Raw genomic sequence first — 15,623 nt, 5'->3', positions numbered from 1 at the left:
TCGCTACCGGCCATGTCTTTGGTGTCCGAGGCACGTGGGCCTTCCCAAATGGGGCAAAGAGTTGCACAGATTTACCACCCTCTGGCTGAAAAAATTCCTCCTCACATTTGTTTTAAAGGATCCTCCCTTTAGTCTGAGATTGTGTCTTCTGGTTCCAGTTTTTCCTACAAGTGGAAACATCCTCCCCATGTCCACTCTATCCAGGCCTCGCAGTATCCTGTAAGATTCAATAATATCCCCCCCTGATCCTTCTAAACTCCAACGAGTACAGACCCAGAGTCCTCAACCGTTCCTCATACGACAAATAAAGGGTTGAGCAAGTTTAATGGGCCAAATGGTCGACTGCAGCTCCTATTTGTTATGATCTCTGTGTCCAGGACAGGAAGCAGTGAGCAGGGATCTGTCAATCAGCCTGAATCAGCACCTTCAGGAGAATTGGGAGGGTGAATATTAGATACAGTGAATGGAGGGAGTGTGTGTGGGATGGAGATTTACAGCTTTTGGGGAATAAGGGAGGGAAGAATGTTCCAGAGAAACTAGAACTGTCTGTTCTGAGTTTCTATCCTTTATTTGCAGTGATGTATTTTGTAAATTGTTTTTCCAGGATATTAGAAAAGGAGGTATTACGGTCAGAAATCCCAAACATCACATCTTGATCTGACAGTCACTTGATTCTTTGGGTCACACACACCCGAGTGAGAGTGTTCCAGAGCACTGACTGTGGAAAGAGCTTCAACCAGTTACAGAGCTTCACAGCGGGGAGGGACTGTACACGTGTTCTCTGTACGAGTAAGGCTTCAATTGTCTAACCTGGAGAGACACAAGGAGACCCAAAACATGGAGAAACAGTGGAAATGCCGGGACTGTGGGAAGAGATTCAAAGCTCCATCTGCACTGGAAGCTCATTGGCGCATTCACACTGGGAGAGGCCATTCAGCTGCTCTCAGTGTGGGAAGGGATTCAGACATTTATCCACCCTGCGGAGACATCAGCCAGTTCACCCCGGGGAGTGAGCATTCACCTGCACTCAAATTGAGAAGGGATTCTGTGTTTCCTTGTACCTGCTGAGACACCAACAAGGTCACAAGTGATTACAGGGGTTGGATTCTGCTGTTATTGTTGCTACTCTCAATTACACCCAGAACAGCATTGTGTTCATTCTGTCAGTTGGTCAATGGGGAGGGTCGGAGGGATTTTGTTCTGCTGGACTGGCCGGTCTCACGACTTTGCCTCCAGTGGGCTGATGCTCTTGAGCCTTGTGGCAAATACTTGGCTTCAAATTTCACAAGGATCACAGAGTGAAAGGGTGTTTGGAAGGTAGATGACAGATAGTTCCTGTTCCTGTTTGGAACCCCAAAGCATGCAGTTCAGATGAAGATAGGCTTTGGTGGTTACATGGTTCTGTCTCAGAAGGAAACTGTCAAGCCATGAGGGGCAAGTTGTCTGCAGTTGGTTAGGAACTTACAATAAAATTTGTAATGATACAATCGCATTTAAAGAATTATCACATATTTACATAAAATATAGATTCCTTTAAGAAACAAATATCCAACAGGAAAAGTGACGCAACTGTGGTTAACAAGAAAAAGTAAAGATTCCTATAGGTCAAAGGAAGAGGCTCATTAATCGATGACAGATTTATTGCTTCACTGATTTATTGGTACCTTGAAGAATCAATGCAGTATCATTCTTAAATTCAGTATACATACAGACAGAAAATGGAATATCCACAAGGCAAAGTCATTGTTTCAGATAAAAATATGAGTATTGCTGTACAGCAACTTAATACGTGTCAGAATCTAACACGGTTTCAAGAAAAGTTGCATAAAAGCCCTCGTAATGAATAAACCGTTGTTCTACAAATACATCTAGTAATGAAAAAGTTTTGCAGCCTTAACAGAAACATTCACAAAATGTAGCAAAGCCTTAGCAACAAGCAAGGTTAATGCAGAACACCTTGGGGGCGATTCTCCAATATTGGGCCCAAGAGTTCGCGCCATCGTGAATGCCGTCGCAAACCGGGCCCGGTTACGTACGATTCTGGCCCCCATAGGGGCCAGCACGGCGCTGGAGCAGTTCACGCTGCTCCAGCCTCCTTTCGCGTTGCCAAATGGGCGCCGCGCCAACCCACGCATGCGCAGTTGGGCCGCGCCATCCTGTGCATGCGCGGGGGACTTCTTTAGCACGCCGCTCCCGACTCAAGATGGAGTAGGTGTTCAGGGGCCGGCCGCGCCAGAAAGTAGGCCCGGGGAGGGAGTTGAAGAGGAGGCAAACCCATCCACCCACTCCAGGTTCAGTCCTGGATGTGATTAACAGCAGGAATAACAGCAGAATCCAACCCGTCATCACTTGTGAACCCTTTGGTGTCTCAGCATGTTGGACGACTGAGTGAATCCCTCCCCACAGTGAGAGCAGGTGAATGGCTTCTTTCCAGTGTAAACTCGCTGGTGTCTCCGCAATGTGGATGATGTTTGAAACCACTTTGTGCAGTGAGAGCAGCTGAACAGTTTCTCCTCAGTGTGAATGCGCTGGTGGGACATCAGTACCCGAGAGCTTTTAATCCCACTCCCATAGTCAGAGCATTTAAAGGGTCACTCATTGCTGTGAGTGACATTGTGGCTCAGCAAGTGATGACCGAGTGAATCTTTTCCCAGTCGGAGAGGTGAACAGGCTCTCCCCGGTGTGACCTCGCTCGTGTTTCATCAGGTTGGGTGAGGTTCTAAAGCTCTTTGTGCAGTGAGAGCAGCTGAACAGTCTCTCCTCAGAGTGAACGCGCTGGTGAGACATCAGTAGCTGAGAGCTTTTGAAACCCCTCTTGCAGTCAGAGCATTTAAAGGGCCTGCTCTTGGTATGAGTGACATTGTGTTTCAGCAGGTTGGATAATTGAGTAGATCCCATATCACACACAGAGCAGATGAACGGCTTCTCCCCGGTGTGAACACTCTGGTGTCTCTGCAGGCTGGATAACCGAGTGAATCCCTTCCCACAGTCAGAGCAGGTGAATGGCCTCTCCCCAGTGTGAACTCGTTCGTGTCTCCGCAGGTTGCCAATGTCATTGAATCCCTTTTCACACTGAGAGCAGGTGAAAGGCCTCTCTCCAGTGTGAACTCGTTCATGTCTCTGCAGGTTGCCAATTTGAGTGAATTCCTTTTCACACTGAGAGCAGGTGAATGGCCTCTCCCCGGTGTGAACTCGTTCGTGTCTCCGCAGGTTGCCAATGTCATTGAATCCCTTTTCACACTGAGAGCAGGTGAAAGGCTTCTCTCCAGTGTGAACTCGTTCGTGTCTCCGCAGGCTGCCAATGTCAGCGAATCCCTTTTCACACTGAAAGCAGATGAAAGGCCTCTCTCCAGTGTGAATTCGTTCGTGTATCCGCAGGTTGCCAATGTCAGTGAATCCCTTTTCACACTGAGAGCAGGTGAACGGCCTCTCTCCAGTGTGAACTCGCTGGTGTCCCTGCAGGCTGGATAACTGAGTGAATCCCTTCCCACAGTCAGAGCAGGTGAACGGCCTCTCCCCAGTGTGAACTCGTTCATGTCTCCGCAGGTTGCCAATGTCAGTGAATCCCTTTTCACACTGAGAGCAGGTGAAAGACCTCTCTCCAGTGTGAACTCGTTTGTGTCTCCGCAGGCTGCTTATGTCAGTGAATCCCTTTTCACACTGAGAGCAGGTGAACGGCCTCTCTCCAGTGTGAACTCGTTCATGTCTCTGCAGGTTGCCAATTTGAGTGAATTCCTTTTCACACTGAGAGCAGGTGAATGGCCTCTCCCCGGTGTGAACTCGTTCGTGTCTCCGCAGGTTGCCAATGTCATTGAATCCCTTTTCACACTGAGAGCAGGTGAAAGGCTTCTCTCCAGTGTGAACTCGTTCGTGTCTCCGCAGGCTGCCAATGTCAGCGAATCCCTTTTCACACTGAAAGCAGATGAAAGGCCTCTCTCCAGTGTGAATTCGTTCGTGTATCCGCAGGTTGCCAATGTCAGTGAATCCCTTTTCACACTGAGAGCAGGTGAACGGCCTCTCTCCAGTGTGAACTCGCTGGTGTCCCTGCAGGCTGGATAACTGAGTGAATCCCTTCCCACAGTCAGAGCAGGTGAACGGCCTCTCCCCAGTGTGAACTCGTTCATGTCTCCGCATGTTGCCAATGTCAGTGAATCCCTTTTCACACTGAGAGCAGGTGAAAGACCTCTCTCCAGTGTGAACTCGTTTGTGTCTCCGCAGGCTGCTTATGTCAGTGAATCCCTTTTCACACTGAGAGCAGGTGAACGGCCTCTCTCCAGTGTGACTGCGTTGATGCCTTTCCAGCTCGCACGGGGCTCTGAATCCCTTCCCACAATCCTCACATTTCCATGGTTTCTCCATGGTCCGGGTGATCTTGCGTCTCACCACGTTGGACGATCAGTTGAAGCCTCGTCCACACACAGAACACCTATACAGTCTCTCCCTGCTCTGAATGGTGAAGTATTTTTTTCAGGCTGTGTCGCTGGTTAATGCTCTTTCCACAGTCAGTGCTCTGTAACAGTCTCACACGGGTATGCATATGTGTCTCAGTGCTTTTCCAGACACACTGATGTTTAAAATCTCTTGAAACAGACAGAATAGACAAACATTTCTCCTTCTAGATTCAAAGGCCAATGATCCCAAGAATTGAGTGACTCAGTCAGTTCTTGACGTGATATTTAGTTTGAGATATTGGCCTCAAACTCCTCTCGTTCGAACTTCCTGTGAACAGATTTTACAATAGTAATCATTGTCAGTACAGGATAGAAACTCAGAACAGACAATTCTAGTTTCTATCGAACATTCTTTCCTCTCTCTTTCCCTGAAATGCTCTAAATCTCCATCCCACACACTCTCCCTCCATTCTCACTCTGCTGTATCTAATATTCACCCTCCCAATTCTCCTGAAGGTGCTGATTCAGGCTGATTGAGAGATCCAAGCTCACTGCTTCCTGTCCTGGACACAGAGACCTGAAAAACTTCATGCAGGCTGCCAGACAGATATATGTCTATATTACTGGATGAAAAATGGGTGTAATATACAGGCTGTATTCACTTACTTTTCCTCCCAATTTTCCTGAAGGTGCTGATCAACAAATCTAAACTCACTAAAACCTGTACAAGAGTACAGAATCTCCATATCAGTACATTTACTGATTAGAGATGGGGAAATTCTGAGGAAGAATTTTATTTAGTCATGGAGTGGTCATGACAGGGAACTCACTGCCCACAAGGGTTGTGGAAGTCGAGATGATCAATAATTTAAAATAAAATAGGATGGTTACTTGAAGAAAAAAAACTTGCTGGTGAACAGGGATATCGAGGGGGAATGGCACTGACTGGATTGCTGTACAGAGAGTCAGCATTGACTTGAGTTACCAAATGGATTCTGTCATTGCTGCAATGACTGGAAATATATAATGTCGGTACAGTACTATATTACAAAACTAGAAATAATAATAGATGTATGTTATCACAGAGCCATCAATAATATATATAATACATACCATATAAACACACTCGACATATCTCTGTCCAATATTGAATTTTTTTAAATTAATTGACGGGATGTGGACAATGCTGGTCAGGCCAGCATTTATTGCCCATCCCCAGTTGCCCTTCCGAAGTAGCGGTGAGCTGCCTTCTTGAACTGCTGCAGGCCTTGAGGTGTAGGTACATCCCCTGTGCTGTTTTTTTTTTTTTTTTTTAAATTGTTTTTTATATATTTAAAGTTCCCAATTCATTTTTTCCAATTAAGGGGCAATTTAGCGTGGCCAATCCACCTACCGTGCACATAGAACATAGAACATAGAACAATACAGCGCAGTACTGGCCCTTCGGCCCACGATGTTGCACCGAAACAAAAGCCATCTAACCTACACAATGCCATTATCATCCATATGTTTATCCAATAAACTTTTAGATGCCCTCAATGTTGGCGAGTTCACTACTGTAGCAGGTAGGGCATTCCACGGCCTCACTACTCTTTGCGTAAAGAACCTACCTCTGACCTCTGTCCTATATCTATTACCCCTCAGTTTAAAGTTATGTCCCCTCGTGGCAGCCATATCCATCCGCGGGAGAAGGCTCTCACTGTCCACCCTATCCAACCCCCTGATCATTTTGTATGCCTCTATTAAGTCTCCTCTTAACCTTCTTCTCTCCAACGAAAACAACCTCAAGTCCATCAGCCTTTCCTCATAAGATTTTCCCTCCATACCAGGCAACATCCTGGTAAATCTCCTCTGCACCCGCTCCAAAGCCTCCACGTCCTTCCTATAATGCGGTGACCACCTTTGGGTTGTGGGGGCGAAACCCACGTAAACAAGGGGAGAGTGTGCAAACTACACACGGACAGTGACCCAGAGCCGGGATCGAACCTGGGACCTCGGCGCCGTGAGGCAGCAGCGCTAACCACTGCTCCACCATGCTGCCCTACATCCCCTGTGCTGTTAGGGAGGGAATTCCAGGATGTTGCCCCAGGGACAGTATATTTCCAAGTCAGGGTGGTGTCTAACTTGGAAACGAACCTCCAGGTGGTGAGGTTCCCAGGTATCTGCTGCTCTTGTCCTTCTAGATGGTAGTGGTTGTGGGTTTGGAAGGTGCTGTCTGAGGAACCTTTATGATTTATTGCAGTATATCTTGTAGATGGTATACACAGCTGCTACTGTTTGTTGGTGGTGGACGGTTTGAATGTTTGTGGAAGGCGACGCAATCAATCAGGCGGCCTTGTCCTGGATAGTGTCGAGCTTCTTGAGTGTTGTTGGAGCTGCACTCATCCAGCAAAGTGGAGCGTATTCCATTACACTCCTGACTTGTGCTTGTAGATGTCCGGTAGACAAGCTTTGGGGCATCAGGTGGTGTGTTACTCGCTGTAGGATTCCCAGCCCTGGGAGCTACAGTATTAATATGGTTAGTCCAGTTCAGTTTTGATCAATGGTAACCCCCAGGATGTTGGTTGTGGGGGATTCAGCAATGAAAATGCCACTGAATGTCAAGGGGTGGTGGTTAGATCCTCTCTTGTAGGAGATGGTCATTGCCTGGCACTTGTGTAGCACAAATGTAACTTGCCACTTATTAGGCCAAGCCTGGATATTGTCCAGGTCTTACTGAATTTGGACATGGACTGCTTCATTATCTGAGGAGTTGAGAATGGTGCTGAACATTGTGCAGTCATCCACAAACATCACCACTTCTCACCTTATGATGGAAGGGAGATCATTGATGAAGCAGCTGAAGATGGTTGGGCTGAGGAAATTGTCCTGAGGAACTCCTGCAGTGATGTCCTGGAGCTGAGATGATTGACCTCCAATCACGACAACCATCTTCCTTTGTGCCAGGTATGACTCAAACCAGTGGAGATTCCCATTGACTCCAGTTTAGCTAGGGCTCCTTGATACCATACTCGGTCAAATGCTGCATTGATGTCAAGGGTAGTTACTCTCACCTCACTTCTGGCATTCAACTCTTTCGTCCAAGTTTCAACTAAGGCTGTAATGAGGTCAGGAGCTGAGTGACCCTGGCGGAACCCAAACTGAGCATCCAGGAACAGGTTATTGCAGAATAATTGCCACTTAATAGCAACTTTGATGACTCCTTCCATCACTTTGTTGATGATGGACAGTAGACCTACAGAGAAGTAATTGGCTGAGTTGGATTGGCCCTGTTTACTGTCATCTTAAATGTCCGTCATCTCCTGGGGAAACCAGACCTTTAATTGTGAACATTAGGAAAGAGACCATCCTTTTAGCCAGACAAATAAATGTGTCAAGCTGAGTGACCAAAGGATGTGAATGTCTTTGAGTGAGAGAGAGAGAGAGACCTGGGCCAAGCTTTCCAGGGTCTGCACCCTCTCTGGATTCACTTCCTTTCTCTTCAGTTGCTGCAAATCACCAATTGAAGACAATAAACGGAAAGAGGGAGAAAAGAAAGTGTTTTACTCACAGATGTTGGAGACAGGAGGAAGGTTCTGTCTGTGTGCAGCTCAAGCTCATTTAGGGTCGGAGGAACAAGTTTTGCTCGGCAGAAACCTCCGTGTCGAACTTCCGCATTGAGACAATGGGGGAGCTCTGATTGGCGGAGGAGCAGAGTCCTTCCGGTCCTCCAGTCTTCCTATTGGTCATCTCAGCAATAAGGTCAGCGGAAGTGAGCTCCCCTGTACATGCGCAGCTGCCCCTTCCCTTAGACATGCGCAATCCCGTATTAGTGGTGGGGGAGGGGACTCACCGACGGCCGGAACTGTCAGCCGGTTGCCTGGAAACTTTGTCTCGAGGATATGTGGGGGAAGGAGAACAATGAGTGGGAGCGGGGCTCCCGCATCTGCGCGCTGGGCAGTGACGTCACGGCGGAGCGGGCTTATTCCTATTGGTTGATTAAGAGGACGAGCTCCTTTGTGATGTCACAATGTGGAGGTTGGACAATGAGTTTCTGACTGAAACATCTGGACAACATCTGGGAGCAACTCAATGTCTCCCCCTTTATAAGGTCATAAGATATAGGAGCAGAATTAGGCCATTTGGCCCATCGAGAAGAACCCTTCAACCCGACTAAAAATCTGTCTAACTCCTCCCTAAATTTACTCACTGTCCCAGGTCCACCACACTCTGGGGTAGTGAATTCCACAGATTCACAGCCCTTTGGGAGAAGCAGTTTCTCTTCAGCTCTGTTTTGAATTTGCGACCTCTTTTTTTCAATAATCTTTATTGTCACAAGTAGGCTTACATTAACACTGCAATGAAGTTACTCTGAAAAGCCCCTACGCTCCACATTTTGCCGCCTGCTCTGTGTGGGAAGGGATTTATTTCCTCATCCAACCGGCAGAGACACCAGCGAGTTTACACAGGGGAGAGGCCGGTTACGTGCTCCCAGTGTGGGAAGGGATTCACTCAGTTATCCCACCTGCAGATACACGAGCGAGTTCACACTGGGGAAAGGCGTTCACCTGCTCTCAGCGTGAGAAGGGATTCACTCAGTTGATTAGCCTGCAGATACACCAGCGAACTCACACTGGGGGGGGGGGGGGGGGGGGGGTTGTTCACCTGCTCTCAGTGTGTGAAAGGATTAACTCGGTTCAATAACCTGCAGCTACACCAGCGAGTTCACTCTGGGGAGAGACCGTTCACCTGCTCCCAGTGTGGGAAGGGATTCACTCGCTTATCCCACCTGCAGACACACCAGGGCGTTCACACTGGTGAGAAGCCATTCACCTGCTCTCAGTGTGGGAAGACATTCACTCATATGTCCAGCCTGCAGACACACCAGCGAGTTCACACAGGGGAGAGGCCATTCACCTGTTCTCAGTGAGGGAAAACATTCACTTTGTTATCCAACCTGCGGGCACACCGTCGCGTTCACACTGGGGAGAAGCCATTCGCCTGCTCTCATTGTAGGAAGGGATTCACTCGGTTATCCAACCTACAGAGACACCAGCGAGTTTGCACTGGGGAGAAGCCGTTTACCTGCTCTCAGTGTGGGAAGGGATTCACTCAGTTATCCCACCTGCAGGCACATGAGCGAGTTCACACTGGGGAGAGGCCGTTCACCTGCTCTGAATGTGGGAAGGGATTCCGTGATTCATCGCAGCTGCTGAGACACAAACAAGTTCACAAGTGATTACAGGGGTTGGATTCTGCTGTTAGTGTTGCTACTCTCAATTACTTCCAGGACTGCATTTTGTTCATTCTGACAGTTGGTCAATGGGAATGGTTGGCGTGTTTCCTCTGCTGGACTGGCTGGTCTCACGACTTTGACTCCAGTGGGCTGACGCCCTTGGAGCCTTGTTGCGAATACCTGGTTTCAAATTTCATAAGGATCACAGATTGAAAGTTGGTTTGGAAGTTGGAAGCTGTTTCCTTCCCATTTCTGTTTGGATCCCCTTAAAACATGCCACCTTGCCATGGTGATGGGCAATGAAGGGTACATGGATCTTTTGTTTAATTTATCTCTGTGTTTCTCGCAGAAGAAAATTATCAAGGTATGGGGCAGGTTGTCTGACATGGACTGAGAAACAACATTAAATGGTGTGATGGGAGACAGGCAATAATTAATATTTCAGGGGATTAGTTAGCTCAGTTGGCTGGATGGCTGGTTTGTGATACTGAGCGACACCAACAGCGTGGGTTCTACTCGGTACCGGCTGAGGTCATCCATGAAGGCCCTGCCTCCTCAGCATTGCTCCTCATCTGAGGTGTGGTGACCCTCAGATGAAATTACCACCAGTCAGCTCTCTCTCTCTCTTTCTCACAAAGGGGGATGCTCTTATGGAATTCTGACAATGGTACCAGCCAGTAACAAGGTTAAGATAAGGGAGTTATGTATACTCAAGACCCAAGGACGGTCGATGAGGGGGTCTGGAAGGCATCATGAGTTCATGAGTAACCCCCTAGCTGTCCATGAGCTGATCACGCAGTTCCCTGCTGCCCAGTAACCACTTTCATTGGATCTACCAGTCAATGTGTGCAATCTATAATCATTGTGATTGGATCATGTCCGGCTGGGTTGGGCTGACTAACTATTTGAAATTGTATAAATGATGATGATTCTCTTTGTTCAGTGGAGAGGTATCTGCCTTTGCCCAGAGGCTTACTCCCCGCCGGTGTTACAACAATAAACTTTGATGTTTGAAGCAGACCTGAATGTCGAGGGATTCTTTTGGATTCATTCATGCTAACAAAAGCATAACCTACTTTTGTATTCAATTCCCCTCACAATAAACAATAACATTCTATTAGCTTTCCTAATTACTTGCTGTACCTGTATACTCGCCTTTTGTGATTCATGCTCTTGGACATCCAGATCCCTCTGAATCTCAGAGCTCTGCAATCTCTCACCATTTCGATAAAAAGCTTTTTTATTCTTTCTGCCAACATGGACAATTTCACATTTTCCCACGTTGTTCTCCATTTCCCAGATCTTTTCCCACTCACGTAACCTATCTATATCCCTTCGTAATCTCCTTATGTCCCCTTCACAATTTACTTACCTACCTACCTTTGCAACATTGGAACATGGGAGCAGGACTTGGCCATTCAGCCCATCGAGCCTGCTCCACCATTCAATACGATCATGGCTGATCAACCACTTCAATGCCTTTCCCCCCACACTATCCCCATATCCCTTTGTGTTAATGGTATTTAGATATCTGTCAGTCTCTGCTTTAAACACACTCAGTGACTGAGCTTGCACAGCCCTCTGGGGTACAGAATTCCAAAGATTCACAACCCTCTGAGTAAAGAAATGTCTCCTCCGAGACCGGTCCTAAGTGGCTTCCCCCTTATTTTTAAATTGTGTCCCCTGGTTCCAGACTCTCCAACCAGGGGAAACCTCTCACCTGTACCCACCCTGTCTATTCCATTATGTATTTTGTAGGTTTCATTGAGGTCACTTCTCATTTTTTGAAACTCTAGAGAACACAGGCCAGGTTTCCCCAATCTCTCCTCAAAGGGCAGTCCTGCCACCCCCGGAACAAGTCTGGTGAACCTTTGTTACCCTTTCCCTCTGGCGACAAGGGCAGTAAAACTGCACACAGTCCTCCAGCTGCGGTCTGACCAAGGTTCCACACAACAGGTACATTCTGGACAGTCTCACGACTTTGCATTTATTTTATCCTCGATAGTATGGGGGAGGCGGTGGCCTAGTGGTATTGCCGCTGGACGAGTAATCCAGAGACCCAGGTATTATTCTGGGGTTCGAATCCCACCAGGACAGATGGTGAAATTTGAATTCAATAAAAATTTGGAATTAAAAGTCTAAAGATGACCATGAAACCATTATCGATTGTTGTAAACACCCATCTGTCCTTTAGTGAAGGAAATCTGCCATCCTTACCCAGTCTGGCCCACATGTGACTCCAGAGCCACACAGATGTGGTTGACTCTTAACTGTCCCCCACTGTAATGACCTAGCAAGCCACTCAGTTCAAGGGAATTATGAATGGGCAACAAATGCTGACCCAGCCAGTGATGCCTCCATCCCAAGAAAAAAGTTTTATCATACTACTACAGGTAGATCTAAAATAAATACATTTGTCTCGGTTCCATTGAGTCTACAGCACAGGGCCAGGCCAGTCGGCTCAATTGGTCTCTGTCAGTATTTATGCTCCACATGAGCCTCCACCCTCCCCTCTTCATCTCCCCCCATCAGCATATCCTTCTATTCCTTTCTCCCTTGTCAAGATACAGGCGTATTCATGTTGTTCACCTCAACCACTCGCTGTGGTAGCGAGTTCCACATTCTCACCACCCACTGGATGAAGAGGTTTCACTTGAAATCCCTATTGGATTATTGAACCCCTGAAAATGGATTGAAAATGCACACAGCATTGGTAACAGATTGGATGAATTGTCAGCGCAGATGGGGCAGCACGGTAGCGCAGTGGTTAGCAGTGGTGCCTCACAGCGCCGAGGTCCCAGGTTCAATCCTGGCTCTGGGTCATTGTCATGTGGAGTTTGCACATTCTCCCCGTGTTTGCGTGGGTTTCACCTCCACAATTGAAAGATGTGCAGGGTAGGTGGATTGGCCACGCTAAATTGCCCCTTAATTGGAAAAAATGAATTGGGTACTCTAAATTGAAAAAAAAAAGAATTGTCAGCACGGATAGAGATAAATGTGTGTCCTGATAGACATTACAGAGACTTGTTTGAAAGGTGACCAAGGCTGGAATCTAAATGTTGAAGGGTATTTGACATATTGGAATGCATGAAGCTCGGAAAAGATAACGGGATTGCTCCTGTTCATTAGTTCAGTACTGAGAGATCAACTTAGCCTGAAGGTTCAGGGTGTGGAATCAGCTTTGCTCGAGATAAGAAATAATAAGTTACAAGGTCTCTTGTGTGAGTAGTTAACGGGCCTCCTAACAGTAGTTACATTGTAGGTAGAGTATACAGGAAGTATTAAATAAGGCTTGTAATTAATGTACCACAATAATCATGGGTGACTTTAGGCATCAGTTAGGACGATGAGCCTGACGAATATTAATCATGAGGAAGTGACACCACAATGAGAAACTGACATCACACATCAGCAAGGTGACCGATATCCTTCAGAGACCAATCAGACATTGATCGTGCCCCATTTAACCAATCAGGGACTGATCATGGGCTGCTTGGGCCAATCAGAACCACAGGAAACTACCAGCCATGGTTAGAGGTAGGTACTAGAAAGGGTTAGTGAGCTACAATTCTCTGGAGCTCGGTGCACAATACAATATGAAGAAAGAGGATAGACTTCAGTCAACAGAACAAGAGACAGCTCCACAGTCACCTGGAAGCTGAGGGCTGGTGATCCAGAGTGAACGGACTGATCCACTGCCTTTGTTAATTATTGTGATTTTGTACTTATTACAATTAATTTAATAAATTCTGTGACAATATTCTTGTACCTGGAATGGTCTGTAACTAGTCAGGAGCTGCAGGTAACTTTCACAACACAGTCTGACATGTAATTGATTTGAGTGTTACAATTCAGATTGGAGCCAAACGCGGACCTTACAATAGGATCGAATTTCACATTCCATTTGGGTATCCTGCACTAACAGTGATGGCTTTTGTAAAGTCCTTTTCCAGGATATTAGAAGGGGAGGAGTTACAGACAGAAATTTCACACCAAATATCACATCAAGATGTGACAGAGTCACTCGATTCATGGGAGCTGAATATCATCGACCTTTGAATTTAGAATGAGAAATGTTTGTCTGTTCTGCTGAAAGAGATTCTTACACATCACTCAGTGTACAGGCACTGAGCCAGGCTCATCCGAGTGAGGCACCACTAAAAAAATCCATTTTATATTTTGCAGCTCACCCAAAGATGGAAATTTCAGCACACATTTCTCCATCTTGTATTATTTAATGTTTTGTTTGCCCTTTAAATATCCTTGCCCTCTGGATGTTTCATTACAGAACTCAGCTCGAAGACATCAAAACTTGTATCCGGCCTTGCCTGTGTGCTCCAGTCGTCAATTCAACTTTGCAGCAGTTCAGTCCCAGCTTTGGAAACACCTTCATCTTTCTGTGAGGCCCCGGCCCCATTGACTGTGACAGGGTTCATACTGTCTCCCTGAGATTGTTGATGTAAAGTCACATCAGACCCACACTGCCCGATTTCCAATACAATTTATTTAAAGGTCCCAGAAGTCTGACTCCAACCTTAAATGTTGTTCTGATCCTGTCAGTAACATTGTTTTGGAACTCACTAGTATCATCAACATGCATCATAAAGATGTCCGAGAGTTTCCTGCCTTGGAACCAATAAAGCATGGCAGCTTCTGCCTTCAGGTAGAGACAACCCGACTTGGACAAAACTGATCTAACTGAGAAGTGCCATACACTTGAAACATTGTTCAAAACATAGACAAACTTATTGAACTTCCAAAGTCTTCCATACATCTGGCACCGTAGGAGGTTGCAGAAACACTGCCCTCTGGAGGTGATCCCCCAGCACAAATGCAGCTTTTATGTTTCTTGACTGAAAGTTCTGAGAAAATGTCACGAAAAGGGCCAAAGAAATTTCAAAATTACCTTTCCCGCTGTGGGTGAGTCCACTCTGACCTCTTTCTCTCCTAAGACTTCTTCAAATTCCCGCGTCACTGACCTCACCTTGGGCCTTATAAGTTCCATCTGGTTGGACCTTTTCTGTGCAGATCCATCAATGTGATGATGCTGGCTGACCCCTATCTGGGACCTCTGAACACACGCCAAACTCTGTCCAGCTCCCTAACCCTTTATGTTTCACCTCCCGTTCGGCTTTATCCCCAGAGCCGTCAGTGGATCCTGTTCCTGACACCTGGTTGTTTTGGGACAAATGTCACTCGGAGTCCAGAGTTGGATAAAGTTCGGGAATCTTTATTACAATCATGCAGGGAATGCTTCAGCGAACCGAAGCATCTCAAGGAGTAGTTACAATAACACATGTTTATACACAATACAGTTGCAGCTGTTTTGTCTGCAGGTTAGTGGGAAAGTACAGGACTTAAAAGAAACAACTCGAAAACAGCTCACTTATTGGCTATAGTGACTTCATCTCTCACAAAACACATCTCGGAAAACAATAGCCAGACCAGTAATCCAGAGACCCAGGATAATGCAGATGGTGAAATTTAAATTAATTAAAAATCTGGAATTAAAAGTAATCGATGACCATGAAAGCATTGTCGATCGTTGTAAAAACCCATCTGGTTTCTTTTAGATCCACCTGTAGTGGGGGAATAACCCTATTTACTATCCAGGATAAAATCAATGTACTCCAGCCTTTGTGGATCATTCCAGTGGAAATGTGCTCTCCCCCAGGCTCAAAGAGCATCGGTCCATTGGAAGCAAAGTCGTGAGACCGGCCAATCCAGCAGAAAGAAACCCTCCGACCCTCCCACTTCACCAAGTGTCAGAATGAAGAAAGTTTGATCTGATTAAATTTATTCACATGCACCGAGGTACAGTGAAACGTATTGTTCTGCGTACAATACAGACAGATCATTTTATACATGAAAACACATAGGACATATGATAAATACACAATATAAATATGTAGACATCGGGTGAAGCATACGGAGTGTAGTACTACTCAGTAGAGAAGATGTGTGGAGAGATCAGTTCAGTCCATAAGAGGGTCATTCAGCAGTCTGGTAACAGCGGG

General features: G+C 46.5%; 1 protein-coding gene across 1 annotated transcript; it reads right to left on the bottom strand.

Moving 5' to 3' along the window:
- Positions 1 to 1,624: 1,624 nt before the first annotated feature.
- On the bottom strand, positions 1,625 to 8,412 carry LOC140420156 (uncharacterized). The gene is made up of 2 exons (XM_072504181.1): positions 7,942 to 8,412; positions 1,625 to 4,719 (listed from the first exon to the last, which is right to left on the bottom strand). The coding sequence occupies exon 2, from the start codon at positions 4,357 to 4,359 to the stop codon at positions 2,596 to 2,598; it is 1,764 nt and encodes a 587-aa protein (XP_072360282.1). The 5' UTR covers positions 4,360 to 4,719; positions 7,942 to 8,412; the 3' UTR covers positions 1,625 to 2,595.
- Positions 8,413 to 15,623: the final 7,211 nt, after the last annotated feature.

The sequence above is a fragment of the Scyliorhinus torazame genome, chromosome 5 (assembly GCF_047496885.1).
Source record: "Scyliorhinus torazame isolate Kashiwa2021f chromosome 5, sScyTor2.1, whole genome shotgun sequence".
NCBI classification, from domain to species: Eukaryota; Metazoa; Chordata; class Chondrichthyes; order Carcharhiniformes; family Scyliorhinidae; genus Scyliorhinus; species Scyliorhinus torazame.
Note: the sequence above shows the minus strand (reverse complement) of the source record. Positions and strands in the feature narration are given on the sequence as shown.

What these genes read in the sequence shown, in the direction of transcription:
- LOC140420156 (XM_072504181.1), bottom strand. Translation starts at nt 4,359, where the DNA reads ATGGAGAAACCATGGAAATGTGAGGATTGTGGGAAGGGATTCAGAGCC.